Source organism: Temnothorax nylanderi, unplaced genomic scaffold (genome assembly GCF_030848795.1).
Source record: "Temnothorax nylanderi isolate EJ_2023f unplaced genomic scaffold, tnyl_v1.0 TNYL_tig0753_pilon, whole genome shotgun sequence".
In the NCBI taxonomy this organism is placed as follows: Eukaryota; Metazoa; Arthropoda; class Insecta; order Hymenoptera; family Formicidae; genus Temnothorax; species Temnothorax nylanderi.
Window position 1 is genome coordinate 50,928 of NW_027249815.1, and position 21,078 is coordinate 72,005.

General features: G+C 50.0%; 4 protein-coding genes across 4 annotated transcripts; all 4 read right to left on the bottom strand.

Annotated features, from left to right (window-relative positions):
* Window positions 1-556: 556 nt before the first annotated feature.
* LOC139785194 (stromelysin-1-like) lies at window positions 557-1,345 on the bottom strand. The gene has a single exon (XM_071724355.1). The coding sequence runs from the start codon at window positions 1,343-1,345 to the stop codon at window positions 557-559; it is 789 nt and encodes a 262-aa protein (XP_071580456.1).
* Window positions 1,346-9,916: 8,571 nt separating this feature from the next.
* LOC139785195 (uncharacterized) lies at window positions 9,917-10,531 on the bottom strand. Its single transcript, XM_071724356.1, has one exon. It carries the CDS (start codon window positions 10,529-10,531, stop codon window positions 9,917-9,919), a length of 615 nt encoding a protein of 204 aa, XP_071580457.1.
* A 28-nt stretch (window positions 10,532-10,559) lies between these two features.
* On the bottom strand, window positions 10,560-11,159 carry LOC139785196 (uncharacterized). The gene has a single exon (XM_071724357.1). The coding sequence runs from the start codon at window positions 11,157-11,159 to the stop codon at window positions 10,560-10,562; it is 600 nt and encodes a 199-aa protein (XP_071580458.1).
* A 6,816-nt stretch (window positions 11,160-17,975) lies between these two features.
* LOC139785197 (uncharacterized) lies at window positions 17,976-20,964 on the bottom strand (the record flags this gene model as incomplete). The annotated part of the gene is made up of 3 exons (XM_071724358.1): window positions 17,976-19,794; window positions 19,836-20,579; window positions 20,676-20,964. Coding segments are annotated over 3 exons (2,852 nt in total), but the record flags the coding sequence as incomplete, so codon positions are not given.
* Window positions 20,965-21,078: the final 114 nt, after the last annotated feature.

Genomic DNA, 21,078 nt, shown 5'->3' on the forward strand with positions numbered 1-21,078 from the left:
ATTGCCGTCGACGTATCGACGTCACACCGGTCGGTATTCCGGGAATCGTCGTTTCGAGAGGTGTAAATCTGACAACTCTCTTCGCACATTCGTCTATCTCGGCTACCGAGTTACCGTTGAACACCACGAAGGAACGTCCTCTGTAGGTGTTTACCGCTCCGTTGATTATCGTTTTTTCGGGAAAGCCGAGTTGTTGCAAGGTCTTTGGCCAATCTGGTCTCAGACTAAATTCAGGACATTGAACCCTGTATACCAAATTATTTACGAACACCATGAGATCACCGGACGGGGATTGATAGGCGGCGGCTATGCGTGTGTAATTGTTCTGAAGAAAGCTCATGTGATTCGAAAGGGCTAACGGTCCGTTGTACGTCCTACCGTCCAGATCGATCGACCAAACGTAACGCTTGTACGAGATGTACATTCGATTTTCCAAAATCAATATCACGTTTACGCGATCAATGCTGCACAGGTCCGGCGATGGCTGCGGCGGCTGCGGCGGCGGCGGCGCCGGCGTCTGCGAGGGCTCGTTCGTCAGTTTTTCACCGTACAAACGTTAAATGTCCATAATGTCGAAATTGTCGAGCTTGACCGGATACTGCTTGACGGGCGAGTACGCGAACATCACCGAAGTCGGGCGCTTATTGTGCAACAATCCGAGAGAGTGACCGATCTCGTGCGTCAGCGTGAATTGTAGGGAGAACTTATCCGAGGGATTTTTACTGACGTGAATGTGCCACGGCTCGTCCCCGTCGACGTGCACCTCGGAGACGAACCCCGCTTCGTCCGTCAGAGACGCGTGGGCGAGCACGTTACCGGGACCGTCGAATTTTGCCGAGCAATGTGGTCCGTTTGCCTTGACATTTGTGTTACTGTGACGTAGGCGTCGCCAAGATATTATAATGTCAGGATTTGTTTCGGAGCGTTCGAACGTCAATGCTGAATGCTGCGTCCACAGGTCGAACGCGGCCCGCGCCGTGTTTAACTCGTTCTCGGTGGCTACGAAAAAATCCCACGTCAGGTGCGTCTTTGGCCATTTGGATAAACTCGCTCTCGTTCCGTGCTTCAGGATATCTCGAAAACCGCATCGCGGTTTACTCATCATTTGCAGCGTTTCGTTGTTAGGCGTTCCGTCGCCGGGTAAATCGTAGTATTTCTGAAAATCTTCGACGGCTTTGCGAAGAACGTCGTTTCGTCTCTGAGCCGGAACCGCGTCCACATCTTCGGTCAGATATCCGTATTTCTGCAGGTAATCGAATGCGAGTGTGTAATTCTCGTCCGTGGGATTGATGCACCTCACGGCGATAAAACACGCGGTTAACGCGATGACGCGTGTGAGCCACATCGTCGAGAGCGAGAGAGAGACGGTGAAACTGCGATGACGGTGCGTTGCGGTTTGAGCGCGATCGCGATGAGCGTTCCGGATGTGAATGTTTACGCGAGGACGCTCGTTAGCGATAGCGCGGATTGGTGGCGGCAGGGTCTCGGGTGGAAAAAATTGCGTCGAAGATTCCGGCGGATGAGTCGGTTTGATAAGATGCATTTTTTTCTCGATGCAGAAATGCTATTTTTTATTATATTTTTTACCGCAATATCCTACTTTTGTCGCATTTCCTCGGCGCGGATAGGTGTGGCGGTAGGGGTTTCGGGTGGAAAAATTGCGCGTCGAAGATTCCAGCGAATGAGTCGATTTGATAAGATGCATTTTTTTCTCGATGCGAAAATGCTATTCTTATTACATTTTTTACCGCAATATCCTTCTTTTGTCACACTTCCTCGGTGTGGATGGGTGGCGGCGGGGGTCTCGGGTGGAAAAAATTGCGCGTCGAAGATTCCAGCGGATGAGTCGGTTTGATAAAATGCATTTTTTCCTCGATGCAAAAATGCTATTCTTATATTTTTTACCGCAATATCCTTTTTTACCGTATATAAAGAACTTGAAACTAGACTTGGGTGTAGTCTCTCCGTATCAGTCTTCACGCGAACTCTTGTAAACGTATATAAAAGTAAAATATGGATAAACTCAATGATTTGAAGAGCGTTTGCGACTTGTTACAAATACAGACCGCGGCCCTGACGAGGGAAGTTGATGATTTGTGCGTCGCTGTGCGGCAGCTGCAGCTGCGATTAAAAAACATTACAGAAAAGGTGCCTTCTTGCCTGCAATTAACGGTTCGCGTCGACGAGGACGCGATCATGTTGGAGAGAACGTAAGTATTAGTTTTCAATGTCAAATGATTTATTAATATGATTAATATGATTAATCAACATTTTTTTATATTCATATTTATTAATTATATTTTTTATTTTTTTATTTTTGTATTTTGTTATTTTTTGTGCAGAGCCATCATCACCTCGTTGGCGAAGAAGTCTCGAAATCAAATCCGACTATTCGTGAGTAAAATTCGTGCGATGCACAGAGACGTCGCCCGTTTGGACGCGACCGAGGAGGCAGCTCGTCGCCAGACAGACGGTGATGATGACGGCGACGAGCCGAACAATCAAGGACCAAACAATCAACAAGGGCGAGGAGTAGTGACCATCGACGACGAAGGTGTGCCTGACAGTTGGTAGTCGCAAAAATGAAAAAAGTAAAAAAAAACAATATGTAAAATATAATAAATGAAACATATACATATATTATTAAAAAATAACTCATGTTAATATATAAAAATAAATAAAATATATTATTATTGAAAAAATAACTCACATTAATATGTAAAATATTGTTGCGCCCGTGCCATTCGTACTTCTGGGCTGAAATTGGCTCCGCTCCGCAGAAGTTTCAAGCCGAAGCGCGTCCCTTGACAACGGGGACGCATAGAATTATTGATTTAATTACCGCCTGTCAGATCGATCTGGTGACTCGTTTCGTTCGGACCGGTTTTCCCAGATCTCTTTATTGTATTCCGTTCTAAGCCTGAATAAACCCGAGTTCTTTTGTAATAACGAGAGTGGTTATTTCTGCGATCCCGGGAGCACGCGTACGCGTTCGCGAGTGCGCGCGTAACATTTTGGGGGCTCAGCCGGGATCAGACGAGCGACCGCGGAACGGGAGAGTGACAGTGATTCAGACAGACGGAATGGCCTCATCGGCGCCTTCCTTGAGGAAGCGGGCACGAGCGAGGACACCGCAGCTGGACGCCCCGGAAGTGACGTCGTTAGCGGCGACTCTGCAGGGCGTAATTGAGGAAGTGCGGCTGCTGCGAGAAGAGCGGGCACAGAGGGAGGCGCAGCATACGGAGGAGCTGCGGCGCCGCGATGAGGAGCTACAACGTCTCCGAAGCTCTGTACAGCTAAGTCCTTCTATTAATAGAGCGACCGAGGAAATACGAAGTTCGGGGGTGCGTTCTGCGTTTCCCGGGGCGGGTGATGGGCGCGCGGGTCCGTCGGCTTATGGCGTGTTACCGGGAGTGAGCGGCGCGCGAGCGTATCCGACGGCTTATGACGTGTTACCTGGAGTGAGCGGCGCGCAAGCGTATCCGGCGGCTTGTACCGCATTTCCGGGAGCGAACGACGCGCGTTCGGAGCTGGGCTATAAGCTAAAGCCCGACACTTTTGACGGAACAACCCCGCTGCGAGAATTTCTCTCGCAATTCTTTTTGATCGCGCGCGCGAACGGTTGGGATGACACGTCGAAGTCCGTTGCGTTGGCCGCAAATCTGAGGGGAAAGGCGCGGGCGGTATTAGAGTCAGTGGAAAATTTAGAGAGCCTTGATTTCGGGGAATTAAAATCTAAATTAGAGCTTCGTTTTGGTGAGGGAGGTTTATCACAAAATTTTTATACTCAGTTTACGAGCCGTAGACAGAGATATGGTGAGGATCTGGCTTCTTTCGGAGCAGAGCTCGAAAGGCTTTCTCGATTAGCTTATCCTGAGTGCCCCTACGTGGTTCGAGACAAGATCGCGTGCGCTCAATTTGTTTCTTCCCTTTCGGACGGATTTGTTAGAAGGACTCTTCAGTTAGAAGGGATTACCTCGCTGAAGTTGGCCATAGAGAGGGCAAAGGCCGTCAAAATTATACAGGGAGGGAATTTTGAAAAAAGAGGGGATTTTGAGAAGCGATTTGAGAAGGGGAAGGATAGGGGCGTGAAGAGTAATGAAAAGGGAGACGGAAATGAAAAAGTCGAAGAGAGACAAAAGAAAGGTTATGGTTATGGGCGGAGGGATTGGAATAGAACAAAAGAGTGTTGGAATTGTGGAAAGGAGGGACATTTCCGATTTGAGTGTCCTGAGAACAAGGGAAACTCGGTTTAGTTGCTCTCGGCGGGGGGAGAACAACGGAAGTGAACATTACCCCGAGTGTTAGTTGTTCTCAAACTTTTTCTGTTAATTGAATAAAGTCGAGTTCAAAATATTTTAGTTATAAGGGGATGTTGGATGGTAATGAGTGTTGTTTTAAGATAGATACGGGTTCAGACGTTTCGATTCTTAGTAGAAGAATGGTTAGAGAGGGCAAGCACATTATTCAAATTAAGGACAATTCTCTTAGATATCCCACTGGAGAGGTAGTACCCATCGAATTTAAGGTTATGGCAAAAGTTCTCTTGGGAAGGTATTTCGTGGAAATTCCTATGTATGTAATAGACATGGATGACGATTGTTTATTGGGTGTAGATTTCTTAAGGAAGATAAATTTAGAAAATGTTTTTGAATTTGCTTTCGTTTCTTCGGAGTCCAAAGAAGAAAAGGTTTTGAGTTGTTCTCGAATTCAAGTTTCTTCCGGGAGAGCTCCATTCTTGAAAGAACTCTATACTAATAATTCCTCAAATTTAAATGAGGCTCAAAAAGAAATTTTTACGGATTTCTTAGAGGAGTATCAGGATGTATTTTCTGAAGAGATTGTTGCTGGTAATTGTGGAGTCGTCGAGCATGTCATCAATTTAGAAGATTCTTCTCCCATTAAGCAGGTTCCTCGTCGAATTCCCTTACGAATGCGAGAGGAAGTAGAAAAGATTATTGAGGAAATGAGGAAGCAAGGGGTCATAGAAGAGTCGCAAAGTCCGTGGGTTTCTCCTGCTGTTTTGGTAAGGAAAAAAGATGGAACGTTGAGATTTTGCGTCGATTATAGAATGGTCAATGCAATTACTAAAAAAGATTCGTTTTCCTTGCCTAGAATAGATGACATTTTCGATCAGCTTTCGGGAAACTTTTGGTTTTGCACTCTGGATCTTAAAAGTGGTTATTGGCAGGTAAAGATTCGTCTTGAGGATAGAGAAAAGACTGCCTTTTCTATTGGACGTGGATTATGGCAATTCACTGTAATGCCTTTTGGGCTGTGTAATGCCCCTGCTACCTTCGAGCATTTAATGGAAAAAGTATTGCGGGGATTATTATATAAAATTTGTTTGGTTTATTTGGACGATGTAATAATTTTCGGTAAAAATTTTAATAAAATGTTGGAGAATTTAAAGAAAGTGCTCTCACGGTTTCGTTCTGTTAATCTTAAAGTAAACCCTAAAAAGTGTATTCTCTTTGCAAAGGAAGTAAAATATTTAGGACATATAGTCTCTTCGGGAGGTGTTACTACAGATCCGGAAAAGATCTCTGCTGTGAGGGATTGGCCGATTCCACATAACAAGAAGCAGCTTCGAAGTTTTCTAGGGTTTTGCTCATATTATCGGAAATTTGTAAAAGGATTTTCTTCTTTGGCCAAATCTTTATATGCTCTAACAGAGAATCAGGTTAAATTTTCTTGGGACGAGAAGTGTCAAAGTGCATTTTTAGAGTTGAAACGAGTGTTATCTTCTTCTCCAATGTTATCCTTCCCGAGTGGGGAGGGAGAATTTATTTTGGACACTGACGCTTCGAATATTGGAATTGGCGCAGTCCTTTCACAAAAGCAAGAGGGAGTAGAAAAAGTCATTGCTTATTTCAGTCGTGTACTTAGTAAGTCTGAAAGGAATTATTGCGTTACTCGTCGAGAACTCTTGGCGATAGTCGATTCTATTAAATTTTTCCGGCATTACCTTTTAGGGCGGAAGTTCTTGATCCGTACGGATCATGTTTCTCTTAGGTGGTTGATGTCTTTCAAAGATTTAGAAGGGCAATTGGCGCGTTGGCTGGAGAGACTCCAGCAATATGAGTTTGAGATTATTCATCGCAAAGGCTTGATTCACAAGAATGCCGATGGGCTTTCTAGACGACAATGTGAATCATTTGGTTGCGAATATTGTGTCAGAGTGGAGAGGAGGCAGATGGAAGAATCAAGAAAATCAGTTGCTCGTATTATTCTCATAGGAGAAACTCTTCAAGATTGGCGCAAGGAGCAATTAGAGGACGTTAGCATTGCTTTTATTTACCGCGGGAAGGAAACGGGAATACGTCCGTCTCGTTTTGAAATACCCGCTGGAGATGTCTCCGCCCGGATATATTGGTCTTATTGGGATGCTTTGAGTTTAAAGGATGGGGTTCTTTACAAGAGGTGGGAAGCACCGAATCTTAAGTCGAGTATTTTTCAGCTTATTGTTCCTCGAAGCCGTGTTAACCAGATTCTAGAGGAGGCGCATGATTCTTTTTCTGGAGGGCACTTTGGAGTCAATAAAACACTCGAAAAAATCCGAAAGCGGTTTTATTGGCCCACCTGTAAACAAGATGTGGAGGAATGGTGCAAAACTTGCAAAGTTTGCGTGTCTAAAAAAGGCCCTTTGGGGAAGGGAAAGTCCCCATTACAAATTTATAATGTTGGGGCACCATTTGAAAGATTACAAATGGACATACTTGGCCCTCTTCCTATTACTACTTCCGGAAATAGGTATCTCCTCGTCATTGTTGACTGTTTCACCAAATGGGTAGAAGCTTTTCCTCTCAGGAATATTAGGGCAAGTACAGTGGCAGAAGTCTTCGTTAATCAAGTCATTTCTAGACACGGGGTCCCTTTGGAAGTCCATACGGATCAGGGGAAGAATTTTGAGTCCAAACTTTTCGCAGAATTGATGAATCTCCTTGGAATTCGGAAAACGAGAACAACTGCTCTGCATCCGCAATCGGATGGACAAGTCGAGCGGCAACATCAGACTATTGTTAATTATTTGGCAAAGTATATTTCTGAAAATCAGAAAGGTTGGGATCGCTGGGTCCCTATGTTTTTATTGGCTTATAGATCTTCTAAACACGAGACTACTGAAGTAACTCCCGCCGAGCTGTATTTTGCCCGAGATCTTAGGTTGCCGTTAGATCTGCTTTTAGGAAGTCCTCCAAGGGGAGGATCTCAGTCGGTTGGAGGTTTTATTGGGAATTTGAAGGAGAAATTGGACAGGATCCATTCCAACGTTAGGGAACGTATGGATGTAAAATCTTCACGAGCAAAGTCTTGGTATGATCGGAAGGCCAGGCAAACTCTTTTTCAAGAAGGGGAAAAAGTTTGGTTTTATAATCCTCGAAGGATGAAAGGTAGAGCCCCTAAATTGCAGAACAATTGGGAAGGACCTTTCTTAATAGTTAAAAAGTTGAATGATGTGGTCTATTGTATTCAAAGGTCTGTGAGACATAAGAAGAAAATTGTGCATGCGGATAGATTGGCTTCCTTTTCCGAAAGACATTAGAGTTTGATAGGGATGTTATGGACTAGGTTGGGTGTGATAATTTGTGGGGAAGGTTAATTACGGTAGAAATTAAGATTGTTGTGTTGCATTGTTTACTGCGCGTGTTATTTTGTTCTTAGAAATTTACGGAAGCTGAAGCGGCCGTAACTCCTCGCCGAGTTGGACATCTTGGGAGCTGGTTTGTTGCCGAACCTAATACCGGCGAAGGATAAGTTACGAAGCTAGAAGACTGCCTCTCTCACGGTTGTTTGATCCGTGGTTTTTCCGTGAGACAAATGGTAAATGCCGAGGCAGGGACTTGGGGAGTCTTTCGAGACGTTGGGTCCACGGTAAGCTTCCCCCCCCTTGTCCGAAGATTTAGAAGAAGAGCAGCGACATCTCCGACGACTTCGGGAGCTGAAAAGAAGAGGCCTATGTTGGGAGGCGAGATCTCCTGCGAGGGAACTGATGAGGGGTCGCCCTGGAGTCGGCAGGGGGGAGAGAGTATTTCCTTTCGGAAGATGTCGATTGGGGACTCGCTCCATGAGGAAGAGGACATGGTCCTGGACTTCCAGAGTACGGTTGGGACCGAGGAGAGGACGGTGCCCGGTAACCTGTGGCAGCAGCCCAGGGTAGGGCAGGAGGCCGTCCCGGTACCCTGGATTCGTACGGAAAAGTTCGCCCAGTCAGGAAACTGCCCCTCCGGATTGTCGGGACGACAATCTGAAGAGGGGGGGCAGTGTTGCGCCCGTGCCATTCGTACTTCTGGGCTGAAATTGGCTCCGCTCGGCAGAAGTTTCAAGCCGAAGCGCGTCCCTTGACAACGGGGACGCATAGAATTATTGATTTAATTACCGCCTGTCAGATTGATCTGGTGACTCGTTTCGTTCGGACCGGTTTTCCCAGATCTCTTTATTGTATTCCGTTCTGAGCCTGAATAAAACCCGAGTTCTTTTGTAATAACGAGAGTGGTTATTTCTGCGATCCCGGGAGCACGCGTACGCGTTCGCGAGTGCGCGCGTAACAATATAATGAAATAAATGAAACATATACTATTAACAAAATAATTCACGTTTTCTGTCATATCGCTCCCTACCCACCCAATCTCACGCTCGGCGGCGTTATCGCTCGTAACCACACCTCGCGTTCGAGCGGCTCAGCGTTATCGTTCACTCACGCACGTATCCACGCCTCGCGCTGGAGCGTCTCGGCGTTCTCGTTCGTTTCCGTATCGCGCTATCGCTCCAACCCGTCTCGCGTTCGACGCTATCGTTCCCTCCCGTCTCGCGCTCTCGTTTCTCTCTGTTTATCTCGTTGAAAATATAGCGTTTCCGCGACCGACCATTTTTACGCACTCGGCATTATCGCGCTCCCGCGACTGACCATTTTTACGTACCGACAGCTTATAATATATACATAGAATACGGGGTATAGGTATGTGAAGAAAAGGAATATCATTGTTCGTCGATTTTACATCAGTTTATTATTTAATTCAATATGGATAGAAGGATATACATGATGGTGTAAAAAATGAGTAAATACAATATAGATAAACGGATACATATGGAATAAAAAATGATTAATACAATAAAAATAAGTAATACAATTAAAAAAATGAGCAATACATTAAAAATACAATTATGCCATACGAGTAATATGTTTTTTACATTTAATCTGTGGAGTCGATGTTGGAGAGACATTCGCGTCGCTCGATCCACCAGTCGCGCAATTTCATCACGTTCTCCATCGCGCAGCACCGTTGATGACGTCCGCAACGAAACGCGCGATCGGCGCGAAGAATCTCCAACCGATCGATGTCGTCGTACTCGGCGTCGATGGCCCCGATCGTCGCGTCGACGTCGCCGAGAATCTCCTCCAGCCACCTCTTCTTCTCGAGACCTTTTACATAGATTCGCGCGCCGGGCGTCTCTTCTCTCTCCCACGTTTCTTCCAGGTTGTCGCGCACCGCGCGTCGAATAATGGTCTTCGCTAGGCGATAGTCTGTGTCCCCATCCTCCCAACGGAGGCCGTGATGGTTCGCCATCAGCCAGCCGGCCCTTGCCTTCTCGGCGCTCGTCAGCAGATCCCAATTCATCGGCGCGCGAAACACGTGATGCGCCAGTACGCGCGTCTCGCTTCGCAGCACGGCCACCTCCTTCGCGACGAATCTGTCACCCACTACGAATCCCTGTAGGTCGACGAAGATCGTCGTCGTCGTTGCTGCTGCTGTGGCCATTGAGTCAGCGCGCGTTGGAAAGAAATATGTAATAATGTTCGTTTAAGGATGTGCTTAAACTGCTCGTTCCTAACATAGTCTGAGGAACAATGGAAGGATCCTCGAATTTATATATCCCTCGTTTCCGGGATGCGATATCCTACAACCGCATTTTTCCGTTAGATAATTTTGCGCACCACGTTGGTCAGCGGACTGTACTCGATGACGCGATCGTGAACGATGAGACAAAAGGCGGTGGTTTTCGGTGGAACGTTTTCCTTGTTTTCGAATTCGATGCGCACGTCCACGGTGGCGCTCTTCACCGAATCGTTTTGACGGGAACAATCAATTACCACGAGTGGAGCTACCCGCGCGAATTCGCGCGGGGAGAAGAGCGCGTCGTCGCGACTGTCCCCGTAGTACGCTCCTCGAAATTTCGCGTACATCTCGTACAGCACGGCGAACTTGTCGCTTTCGAAATCCGCGTTCACATCGTCATAGAGATAGAATTCCGAGTTGAGATACAATTTCACGTTGGCGAGCGCGCAATGATCGAACCTTGAGGCGTCCTCCGTGAATTCGTTTCGCCGTCCGGTCTGCAGCGCGAATATGACGTATCGCGGCTTCTCCAATTGCGGCGCGGCTTTCACGGCCCACGAATGCTTGGTCGTGTTCTGCAGCAGGGGAAATTCGTACAGGTCCCAAGAGCGAAAGCCCGCGCTCAGAAATCGTCCGCTCTCCAACGTTCGCAACAACGATAACTTAGTCACATCGTTTAACGCCACGTGAGGCATACGCCATTGCACCTTCAGCAACGTAATTTTAGGATCCTTGGCTGGATCTCTCGGCACGGTTTTTTTTCGGATCTACGACGCAGTTGACGTCGTTACGAGCGCGTATCAGGATAAGCTCGTGTCGCGCATTTATCACCACGCGTTTATAGTCCTCGCAGAAACCCAACAGATTTTTTAAAGGTACGCAAAAGTTGAATTGATGGGATGCGCTGTTCAGATTCGATTCGTTTGTCGGATAACTCCATCCGGCGTTCTGCAGTCTTCTGGCTCGTTCGACGGTCAGCGACACGTAGTTCTTTATCGTGCTGGTTATTCCGACGTTTCTACACCGGTCGATCTCCACACCGTCGAGTTTGTATCGAATTTCTTCGAACATAAACGCGACGCAGTTGTTAACTAATTTCGCGTATTGCTCCTCCGTCGTCGCGCCGTCGTCGTAGAGTCGCCCCTCAACGTATAGGAAACTGTCGCACGGTAGCGTATAAAGATCCTGCTGCTGTATGGGTATTCGTATCTCGTCGTTGTGCCCGAACGTTGTGTTGACGTATGGGTTATACGTGTGAGTCTCGATTCCGACGATGCGCTCGTCGAAAATCGGCTCACCACCGATACTCAGGATGTCGGCCATGACCTTTTCTTTCGATGTGGAAACGACGCGGCGGCGACGCGTTTCTCACGGCGAGACCCAACGATCGTAGGAACCTGACGTTGGCGTTGCTGAGAACGGCTCTCCTTCCTCCTCCACCTCTTCTCTTCCCCACGCTTCCGATCTCGTTGTAGAACGGGCTAGCTCGCTCGTTCGCACAATTCGCGCTAGATCCGTTCAGAACGAGCATCCCTCCTCTCGCTCTTTTTTCTTCAGGTTATGGAGGTATTGCGCGCGCACACACACACACTACTGCGACGACGACGTATGTGCAGTCTAATCGTTATCTCCTCACCGCGAAAGTCGATCAACCAATCTTTCTGATCCACGACTCGCACCGTGATATCGGTGACGTTTCGCGCGACGATCGGGAGGTAAATGATCTGCGTCGGAGTCTCCGACAGTTTATATCCCGGTGGAACTTTCGGCGCGAATTCGTGTATCGCGTGCACCGAGCGTCCGTTGCTGTACGCTCCCGTGGTGATGCTGCATTCGATGCGAATTATGTTCACGCTCATGACGTCAACGGGTCCGTCGGAAACGTACCATTTGTTCGATTTTAGGACACGATCGCGCGAGAAACCCAAAAGAGAACCGATGTTGTTCGGTTTTGTAAAATTCACTCTGTAGGCGCACTTTATCTCACTCCTCATGGTATTCTCATTGGCGCGGAAAGCGAGTATCGTTCTATCACCGCCGTCATCGTCGTCGTCGTTCTCATCGTCGTCCTCGTATATGCCATAACCGTCACCATCATCGTCGTCTTCGTCCTCGTATATGTGATAACCGTCGTCCTTCTCCGTTCGGTTTTTATCTTTTACCCGTCCAGCGTCATCGGTCTGCGCTTTTCCTCCTTTCTCTTTAATTTTTTCTCTCTCACGCGCGCGACGTTCGCGATAAAGAAGAGCGGCGCGCAGATATCTGCTCACGGCTCGCAGCTCGTACAATCCTTCCGGAACGACGATTCTCCGGTCGTCCTCGCCGAAGTAGAAGCGATTGTTCGCGGACGTAACGTTCGGTATCGAATTGTACGTCTCAAAAGTCGCTAAACCCAGCTCGTATTCACCGTCGTTCAGATAAAAAGCGGGAAAGTGACTCACCGTGAGAACGCTGCTGGTTCCGGTCAACGTGAGCGTCAGCGACATCGCGGGAGAATCGTCCACCACTCCCTCAATCGATCTCGCGAAGAAATCGCAGGCACAGCTGTCCGCAGATTCTCTGATCGAATGTCTGAAACGCGCGACGATTGTAAGTCTCGATCGCGTTCTCGCCGAGATATCGCGCGAGCTCCCTCGGTGGACGGAGATTTCCAAACGCGTCGAAGTAAATCACAGCGTTCCCTTTTTCGCGTAAGCAACCCAATGCGTGCCCGGACCCACCGCGTCGTCGAGATTCACGATGCCGCACTCCACGCGTCGCACCCTCGTTGGCAGAGCGTCGCGCATAAACACCCCACGGAAAAACGGTATGCGTAGGCGACGCGCCGATCGATCGAGCTGCTCGTTCGTCGTGACGCCGTACGGAGGTAGATGCACTAACGTCGGCTTCTTCCGCGAAATTTTTTTTTTCGACGATTCTCCTCGCGCCACCCCCACGCTTCTTATACGGCGCGAGGTACAACCCGCGACCCTCCATCGCGCGATTGTGTCGCTGCAATTCGTCGAGTTGTCGCTGCGCCGCTTTGCCGGCGCTCACCGCTTTGGCCACGCCAGCCGCGCCACCGATCAAGGAACCGAGCGCGCCCAACATCGGTAGAAAAGGCAAGAAGCCGCCGCGTTTCGCTGTCGGAAGTATCCTCCGCTTCTTCCTCTCGCTCTTCCTTCTTGTCTTCGTGTTTCTCCTCAATCCCATTCCTTTCCTCGTTTTCCTTTTGCGTTCCATACCCATGCCCAGTTTCGTCTTCGCCTTCATAGCCGCCCATACAGCCGCCGCGGCGAGTCTCTCACCAGCCGTGGAATCCTTCGCGGTGACGCGCTCGCGCGCCCTCTCGGCGAGCTGTCGATCGGCGACGTGTCGCTCGGCGAGCTCGCCGCTTCGCGAATACGCGACGTCGTGCTCTCGACACGCCGCGTCCAACGGATTGATGCCTTCTTCGCCGCGCGCTAGTCTTTTCGCTAGACGCGTACCGGGTCCGCAAAATTGATAGCTGGGTATGTGCAGCTCGAAGGGAAGAGCGTTTATCGCGCGATTGAGTAGACCGGCGCCGCGCATTCGGTCGCGGTTGTAGGAGGATTTATTTCTTCATACTTTGAACGGGAAGTCGATGACTCACCATTCAGAGCGAGCATGCTATTGCACACGTAGCAGTCCTTGATGAGCGGCGGTGGACCGTCTATGTGCGTTCGCTGCCACGGACGATTGTAATGTTCCATACACGGGCGATATCTCTGCGTCTCGGGATCCTTTTTTATATGTTCCGGCAAACGGTCCCACAGCAGGTGCACGTATTTCTCAAAATTGCGCAACAGAACGATCTTCGGAACGAATTCCAGATCCTCGGCCGTTAGATTGAGAATATCATGCCTCTCCGTCAGTATGGGAAATATCTCGATCACCGATGCGCGCGAACGAATGGTTGCTTTTAGATTAATTTGTATACGAATACGACGACACGCTCGCGCTATTTATACCCGCGCGCGAGGCGTTTGCGCACGCGCGACGAAACGAAACGACGTCCGCGCTTCCCTCACCCTTTCCAACGATCGAGGAGCTCATCGCGAACGAATCGAGCTAGCGCGCGCTCGCGGAAAAGACCGAGAGAGAGGGCAAAATGCGATTCGTGCGACAGTCGGTGACGATAGGAGTCTCGAATCTGGATCGCAAAACGCTGGCGAGGTCAGGCGCGGGTGAGAGAGGAAACGGAGAATCGCGCAGGCACGGTCCTCTCCTGCCGAACGTCGTACGCTGCATCATTTGCGGTCCCTCGAATTGCGGTAAGACGAACGTTCTGCTGAGTCTGTTGGAACAACCGCACGGTCTTCGTTTCGAGAACGTATACGTGTACTCGAAATCTCTGCAACAACCGAAGTATCGATACCTCGAACAATTGTTCGAGTCTATGGACGAGATCAGCTATCGCGCATTTTCCGACAATCGCGACGTCGTTCCACCCGACGAGGCGCTTCCCGACTCGGTCTTCGTCTTCGACGACGTGGCCTGCGACAAGCAGGACCGAATGAGAGAGTACTTTTCTATGGGTCGACATTCGAATATCGATTGCTTCTATCTCTGTCAGACGTACGCTAAAATACCGAAACATCTCGTGCGCGATAACGCAAATCTGTTGATCCTGTTCAGGCAGGACGGCACCAATCTGCGACACGTGTACGACGATCACGTGAACATCGATATGTCGTACGACGAGTTTCGCGCCTTCTGTCGCGAGTGTTGGCGACGCACCTACGGTTTTGCTGTGATAGACAAGGACAGCGCGTTGCGAGGCGGACGGTACAGACGGGGGTTCCACGACTTCGCCGTGCTGTAGAGCCGATCAGTGCACCTCGCCGAACGACGCGAGTATGAGCGCGGTCGCGGGAGAGAGGACCGCGCGAAACATAGCCAAAACGCGCGCATCGATTCGCAGAAAATACGCCGCTCTCAGGGCTGGAAAAATGGAGAGCGAGATCGCTCTGGAAAAGAGGTACGAGCCTATCGTCAAACCTCTGAAACGGCTCGCCGATGATGTGGAACGTAAGAGTAAAGGGTTGGACAAAATTGACGACGACGACGACGGTGGTAACTTTACGTTCGCGAGAAAAATGAAAGCGACGAAGAGAGCGAAGAAGGACAGCGAGAATGACGACGACGACGACGATGCTGGCGCCGACCTGGAGCACGATTACAGGGAGGATGACAACGTATTCACGCCAATCAGGACAACAACAACCGTGGAAAAAAGAGAGTCGCGTCCAACACGGTTGAGTTCGGCTCCCGCGACGACGACGACGACTATCGCGAGCTCCACGCCGATCCACGCCGATTCGGTCCGGTTTTTACCCAGAGAACACGAGATCGTCTCGGAGACTACGACTCCACCCCCCGCGCTGGAGACGTCCGTCAGAGAGTCTTTGAGCACGGTGGAAGGTCGCGACGCTCTGAATAGCCAACTAGGACCGTTAGGGCGGGAGTACGTGGGCGCTCTTCTGAGCGGCGACAGTAAAAAGGAGATCGACCACGTCTACGGAGTGTATCTCGGCGAGCACGGCACGATGCTGGGTAACAAGCGATTTGACGTGGCCCCGGATGACTCCGTGATCATCGATGGTGTACGGTACAAGGGCACGCGCGGTCTGTACGAGTTGATCTTCATGCGAATTCCCAACGCTCGCGTCTACACGGAGAAGGACAAACGAACGTACAGGAGTATACTTTTCGCCACCAACGCTCACAAACGCGGTCGCAGCGCTGGCATGCCTGTCAAGGGTAACAGGGGACACAAGTACACAAAAATAATAGCGCCGCTCGTACACCCGTCTAGCAAAGTTGGAACCACGAAGGGTGCCGGACTACCGTCGGACATGCGACTGACCAACAACGCGATCGATTACATTCACTGGGACGATCCCAACGAGTTGGTCGATCGACTTCGACTGCTAGACGCCTCTCGTCGGGCCGGCAACGACGCTCACGACAACGAAATCCTGTCGATAATCGAGGAACTTCGCGAGGCCGGTTTCGTCATAAATTGATCGGTCGCGTCGATCGCGACGGCAGTACGAATCGCGCGCCCGTCAACGCGATGTCCGTGAACAAATTCGGCATGTCTCTGACAAATCGGGGCAACGGTGACGGAATCAACGGTGCGTCCACGGTGAGATTACGCTCGTCGATCAAATCCCTGCGTAATTACACACGCAACAATGCGCTCTTTATGAGCGAGGATTCCTACGACGCGAAGGAGCGCAAGATACGAAGAGTAGCCGCGCCGGAAATCGACACCGACGCGACGAACAGGAGTTACGTTGAGGGCGCGATCGAACGATCGAAGAAAAGCGCGACCGAAGAATTGAAAGGCAAGATAGCGGCGGTGGAGAACAACGCGAAAAGAAATTTGAGAAATGAGATAGCGTCGGTGAGGAACGCAGCGCTCCTCATTCATTTAAACTCTTATGAAGCGGATCAGCGCAAGATACGGCGCGTTGCCGCGCCGGAAATCGGCACCGACGTGGCGAACAAGACCTACGTAGATGGAGCGATCGAGCGGCTCAAGAGCGTCGTAATCGAAAAGATCAAGAAGAACAGCGCGATCGAAGAATTGAGAGGTGGAATCGCGGTGTTGAAGAACGACGCGCTCCGTTTGAACGAGGATTCCTACGACGCGGGGAAACGCAAGATACAAGGAGTAGCCGCGCCGGAGATCGGCACCGACGCGACGAACAGAAGCTACGTAGAGGGCGCGATTGGGCAGCTCAAGAGCATCGTGATCGAAGAAATCAAGAATAACAACACGCTCGAGGAATTGAGAGGCTGAAGAACGACGCGCTCCGTTTGAATCAGGGCTCTTACGACGCGAGGGAACGCAAGATACGAGGAGTAGCCGCGCCGGAGATAGGCACCGACGCGACGAACAGGAGCTTCGTCGAGAGAGCGATCGTGGAGCACAGAAAGACAGCTTTGAGAGAAGCGAAAAAAAAATTTAAAGACCATTTCGAAACTGTGAAAAATACCCTGGATAAGCACGAGGTTGAAATCATCGCAATTAAGACTGTTTTAAAAATTCTTAAAGAGAATGAACGTGCAAAAACGTAGACTCGTGGAAGAATTGCACGCTCCGGCGCGAAAAAACTTTCCTCGCCGCCGCGTCGTGGTGCGCGGTTACGACGACCTGTGGCAGGCTGACGTGGTCGAGATGCGTCCGTATTCGCGCGAAAACGCGGGTCACAATTACATTCTGACGGTCATCGATGTGCTGAGCAAGTACGCCTGGGCGATCCCGCTTAAGACTAAGAGCGGAAAGGAGGTCGCGACGGCTCTCCGAAAGATCTTTCGCGAGGACGCGCGATACCCTAGGAATCTGCAAACGAACAAAGGAAAGGAATTCTACAACGCCGACGCGCGCAAAATCTTCGACGCCCACAAGGTGAATCACTACTCCACGTATTCGGTGATGAAAGCGTCGGTGGTGGAGAGATTCAATCGCACGTTGAAAAACGACATGTGGAAGCTCTTCACGCTCCAGGGATCGTACAGATGGATAGACTCGCTGCCGCGTCTCTTGTCGAATTACAATCGTCGCAGACACAGAACGATCGGAATGCGTCCGACGGACGTGACGCCCACCGTTGCTGAAAAACTGCTGCGCACGGTGTACAGTCGCGCGAAGATCGCCGCGCCGGCGAGATTTCGAGTCGACGATCCGGTGCGCGTGAGCAAATTCAAAACGATCTTCGAAAAGGGCTACACCCCCAATTGGACGACCGAGATCTTTCGCATAGCTAAAGTACAAAGGACCAATCCCGTTACGTACCTATTGAAAGACATTCGCGGAGAAGCGATAGCTGGAGGATTCTACGAATACGAGTTGCTACGCGTCTCCGATCCCGACGTCTATCTCGTGGAAAAAGTCCTGCGTAAGCGGGGCAATCGAGTGTACGTGAAGTGGCTAGGAATGGACAGTTCGCACAATTCGTGGATAGATAAGGCATCTGTATTGTAACAAAAAAATAGTTAGACATTCGTAGACACACGCAACGTGTACTTTATTAATAAAAGTTTACACATTCATCGGTTTGTTTCTTACGTGCTATTGACTTTACGATAAAACAATTTTTAGGAAGCCTATGATATTGTTTCTTTTTTTTACAACGGTATTCCGTAATGTCCCCACGGAAGCGTTTCCTCGCTGTTCAACGTCACGTATCGCTTGTCGTCGTGCGGACTAAGAGCTAGTTTTTGCTCCGACACGGTGTAAACCTCGTGCAACGTCGAGCGTATGCACGACTGGCGCGTCTTCAGCTCGCGCGCGTTCCGCAGGCACGCCACGTAATCCTCGAACGTGATCCTCTTTGCGACTACGTTTCTTTTAACGCCCTTTATTCTCTTGGTGTCGTCGCGTCCGAGTACCTTGTAAGTGTACATCTTCGCTCTGAGGCCCACGAACTCCGTCATGATTGCGCCATTGTTCTCGTCCTTCATCAAACCGGGCACCTTCTTGTTGACGAGCGGCATACCGTGCGCGTTATTCTCCGCGTAAACGCTCGTGTCGAATCTGTCTATGTCGCGTCTCATACGATCGTACGCGTCTTCGCACTCCAACGAATAGATCAGACTATCGGTATACGTGTAAGCAATTCGACACCGGTCGCGATAGAGCGGCACCATGTAGTCGTAGTGAAACTCATAGAGACGCGTCTTGGATATCTCGAAAATACACATACCCACGTAGACCGGCTTGTTGAATTTTACCTCGAGCCTTCGCAGCTCGATCGCGACGAGATTCTCCGAGAAGACGCTTCTACTGTGAAAGTTCGGCTTAGCGATCATCGCCTCCGCGCCATATCTCCCGTCCCATCGCGTCACGAGACGCACGTCCACGTGATCGCGCACGTTCTCCATCGTCTTGCCGAAGACGGCATTGTTCATCAGTTTGTACATATTCCGTTCGAACTCGTTGCTCGCGCGCGTTCTAAGCGTAGTGTTCAGCTCGATGTAGCCGCGAAGCCACGGTGACTGGGTGAATCGCAGAACGCGACGAACGCGCGTCAGACGCAAACCGAGTCGCAGACATTGCTGCAGGTTTCGATAGTGCGTCACGTAGCGCGATTTGTCGTAGAGAGTAGCGAGTAGTTTCTCCTGCCGCTTACCGGGCGGTTTATCGCGCGTCGGGCACAGCGGCAGGTCCGCGTGGACGTCGTGGAGGTTCGGCGGATTCTCGAGATCCACCTCCAAAATGTAACCGATATCGCTGTCCGCCGGCACGGTCGTCACGTCGAAATTCTCAGGGTCGTCGAGCCACTGGAAATTCGCGTACGGCAGCGATTCGCTCATAGCCCAACCGTACAGATTGTTCACGTCGTAATACATGAGATACGTAGTGGGCTGGGACGAGTCGTACGTCGGTACGTGCCTGTTGTTAGCTCGCGCGTACCTGAGCGAACATTGACTGAGGCCGCCGCGTATTCCGCGTTCCACGAACAACACCATGTCGATGTCGGTGAGTAGCTCGAAACGCACGCTGGTGTATCTCAGCATGGCGTCCCACGTGTACCCCGGTAACGTATAATAATGCGCGGGATCCAGCCCGTAACTCGCCACACACGTGTCTCGAAAATTTTCAAAGATATCTGCCAAAAGAAGCACGTCGGTCTTGAGATACAGATCGCTGTACTCGCCGAGATCTCGCACGCGAAAACGTCGCCAGACCCTCGTCGCGTGCTCGTAATCGCTCTCGCTCACGGTCTCGTCGGTCAGGGAGCTGTAAAAGACGTCGCGCGGCGGAAGTTCGGTCTTCCGCAGTTTATCCACGCTGTCGACGTACTCGTACGGAAACACTCCCTTGCGAGTGAGCAGATCGAGATCCTCCGTGCTCAAATCCGCGTACTCCGAATCACGTACTCCGAACGCGTTATTCTCAGCTTGTCCTTGTCCAGATAGGAAGCCAGAGTTTCGATATTCGCGGCTAAAAATTTGTACGAGTCCACGAATCGAAGCTTCACGTACCGATCCCATCTCCCGTCCGTCTGCGTCTCCTTAACGGTCTTCGCGAACGATATGTAGCTTTCCTTCGTAAGCGGCAGGAGCTCGACTCCACCCTCGAAATCGTTCGCGATTTTCTCGACGATAAAGTGCGCGTCGTAACCCGACAGATTGTGGAAGAACACGGGAATCACGTACACATTTCTGTAATTCAGATTGCAACGAGAATGCGCCGGACCTCTGTAGCGTCCGGTTAGATGACAGTGATCTCGCACGTGTTTGTCCTCCGGTTGGAACGCTTTTCCACACACGTGACAATGCGTCGCGAGCCAAAACTCGCGTTTCTCGTTCTCCGTAAGTTCTACCATCGATATATTGGTGGAGAATTTAGTCTTAACGCGATGTGCGAGAACGCGAAGCTCGTTTACGAACCACGAAACGCAATCCTCGCCGCGATGATATTTGTACGTAGATACGGTATCGTCGTAGGTGCAGCACAGATAGTAGCCCAGGCTGAACGGTACGTGACGTTGATAAGCGTATCTTTCCGTTCTCGCGCCCCCTTCGACATTCTCCCTCTCCCGTTGTTCGATAAGACACTCCAGATCCGCGTACACCACGAAGGGAAGTCGCTCCTTTCTGTCGTGATTGTTGAACGACAGCCACTTATCGTCCTCGTTTGGAAGAACGATGGCGCAGTCGTTCATTCGGCCGCAGTCGACGCTGTGAGCGGCCAACTTTTCACGCGTATAGAAATAGTGTAGACATCTGCGAAATAACGTGTGTGTAATTACTATGTGTTTAGTATATATATAAAAAATAATACCTCGTCGTTTCTTTATTCCTCAGGTTTTTTTTACTTACCGATCGCAAACGTGCTTCGCACACCGTTTCGCAGTCAATTGCGAATTCACCAATCGCGACAGATTCTTTATCCAGGCGAAATGGCCCCTGTTGACGCCGCGTAGCGTATCGCGCAAATACAAAAGATTTACGTGTCTATGCCTCTTATCGTCGGTCAACCGCAGAGGCACGATCGCGTTGTCATCAGCGCCCCGTTCGAACTTAGTTTTTTTTTCAATTCCTTCCCGAGTTGTAAATACATTGATCGATACGTCGTTCTGACGTTCGAACTTTCCGATCTTTTTCAGATCTATGGGAAGATTGATCCGGTCGAGATTCAGCACCGTCGCGTAATCGGGATACGAGCCGCATCGGTCCGCGTTCCGCTCGACGGGATACAGAGCAGCGACCACCGCACGCGCGA

What these genes read in the sequence shown, in the direction of transcription:
- LOC139785194 (XM_071724355.1), bottom strand. Translation starts at nt 1,345, where the DNA reads ATGTGGCTCACACGCGTCATCGCGTTAACCGCGTGTTTTATCGCCGTG.
- LOC139785195 (XM_071724356.1), bottom strand. Translation starts at nt 10,531, where the DNA reads ATGCCTCACGTGGCGTTAAACGATGTGACTAAGTTATCGTTGTTGCGA.
- LOC139785196 (XM_071724357.1), bottom strand. Translation starts at nt 11,159, where the DNA reads ATGGCCGACATCCTGAGTATCGGTGGTGAGCCGATTTTCGACGAGCGC.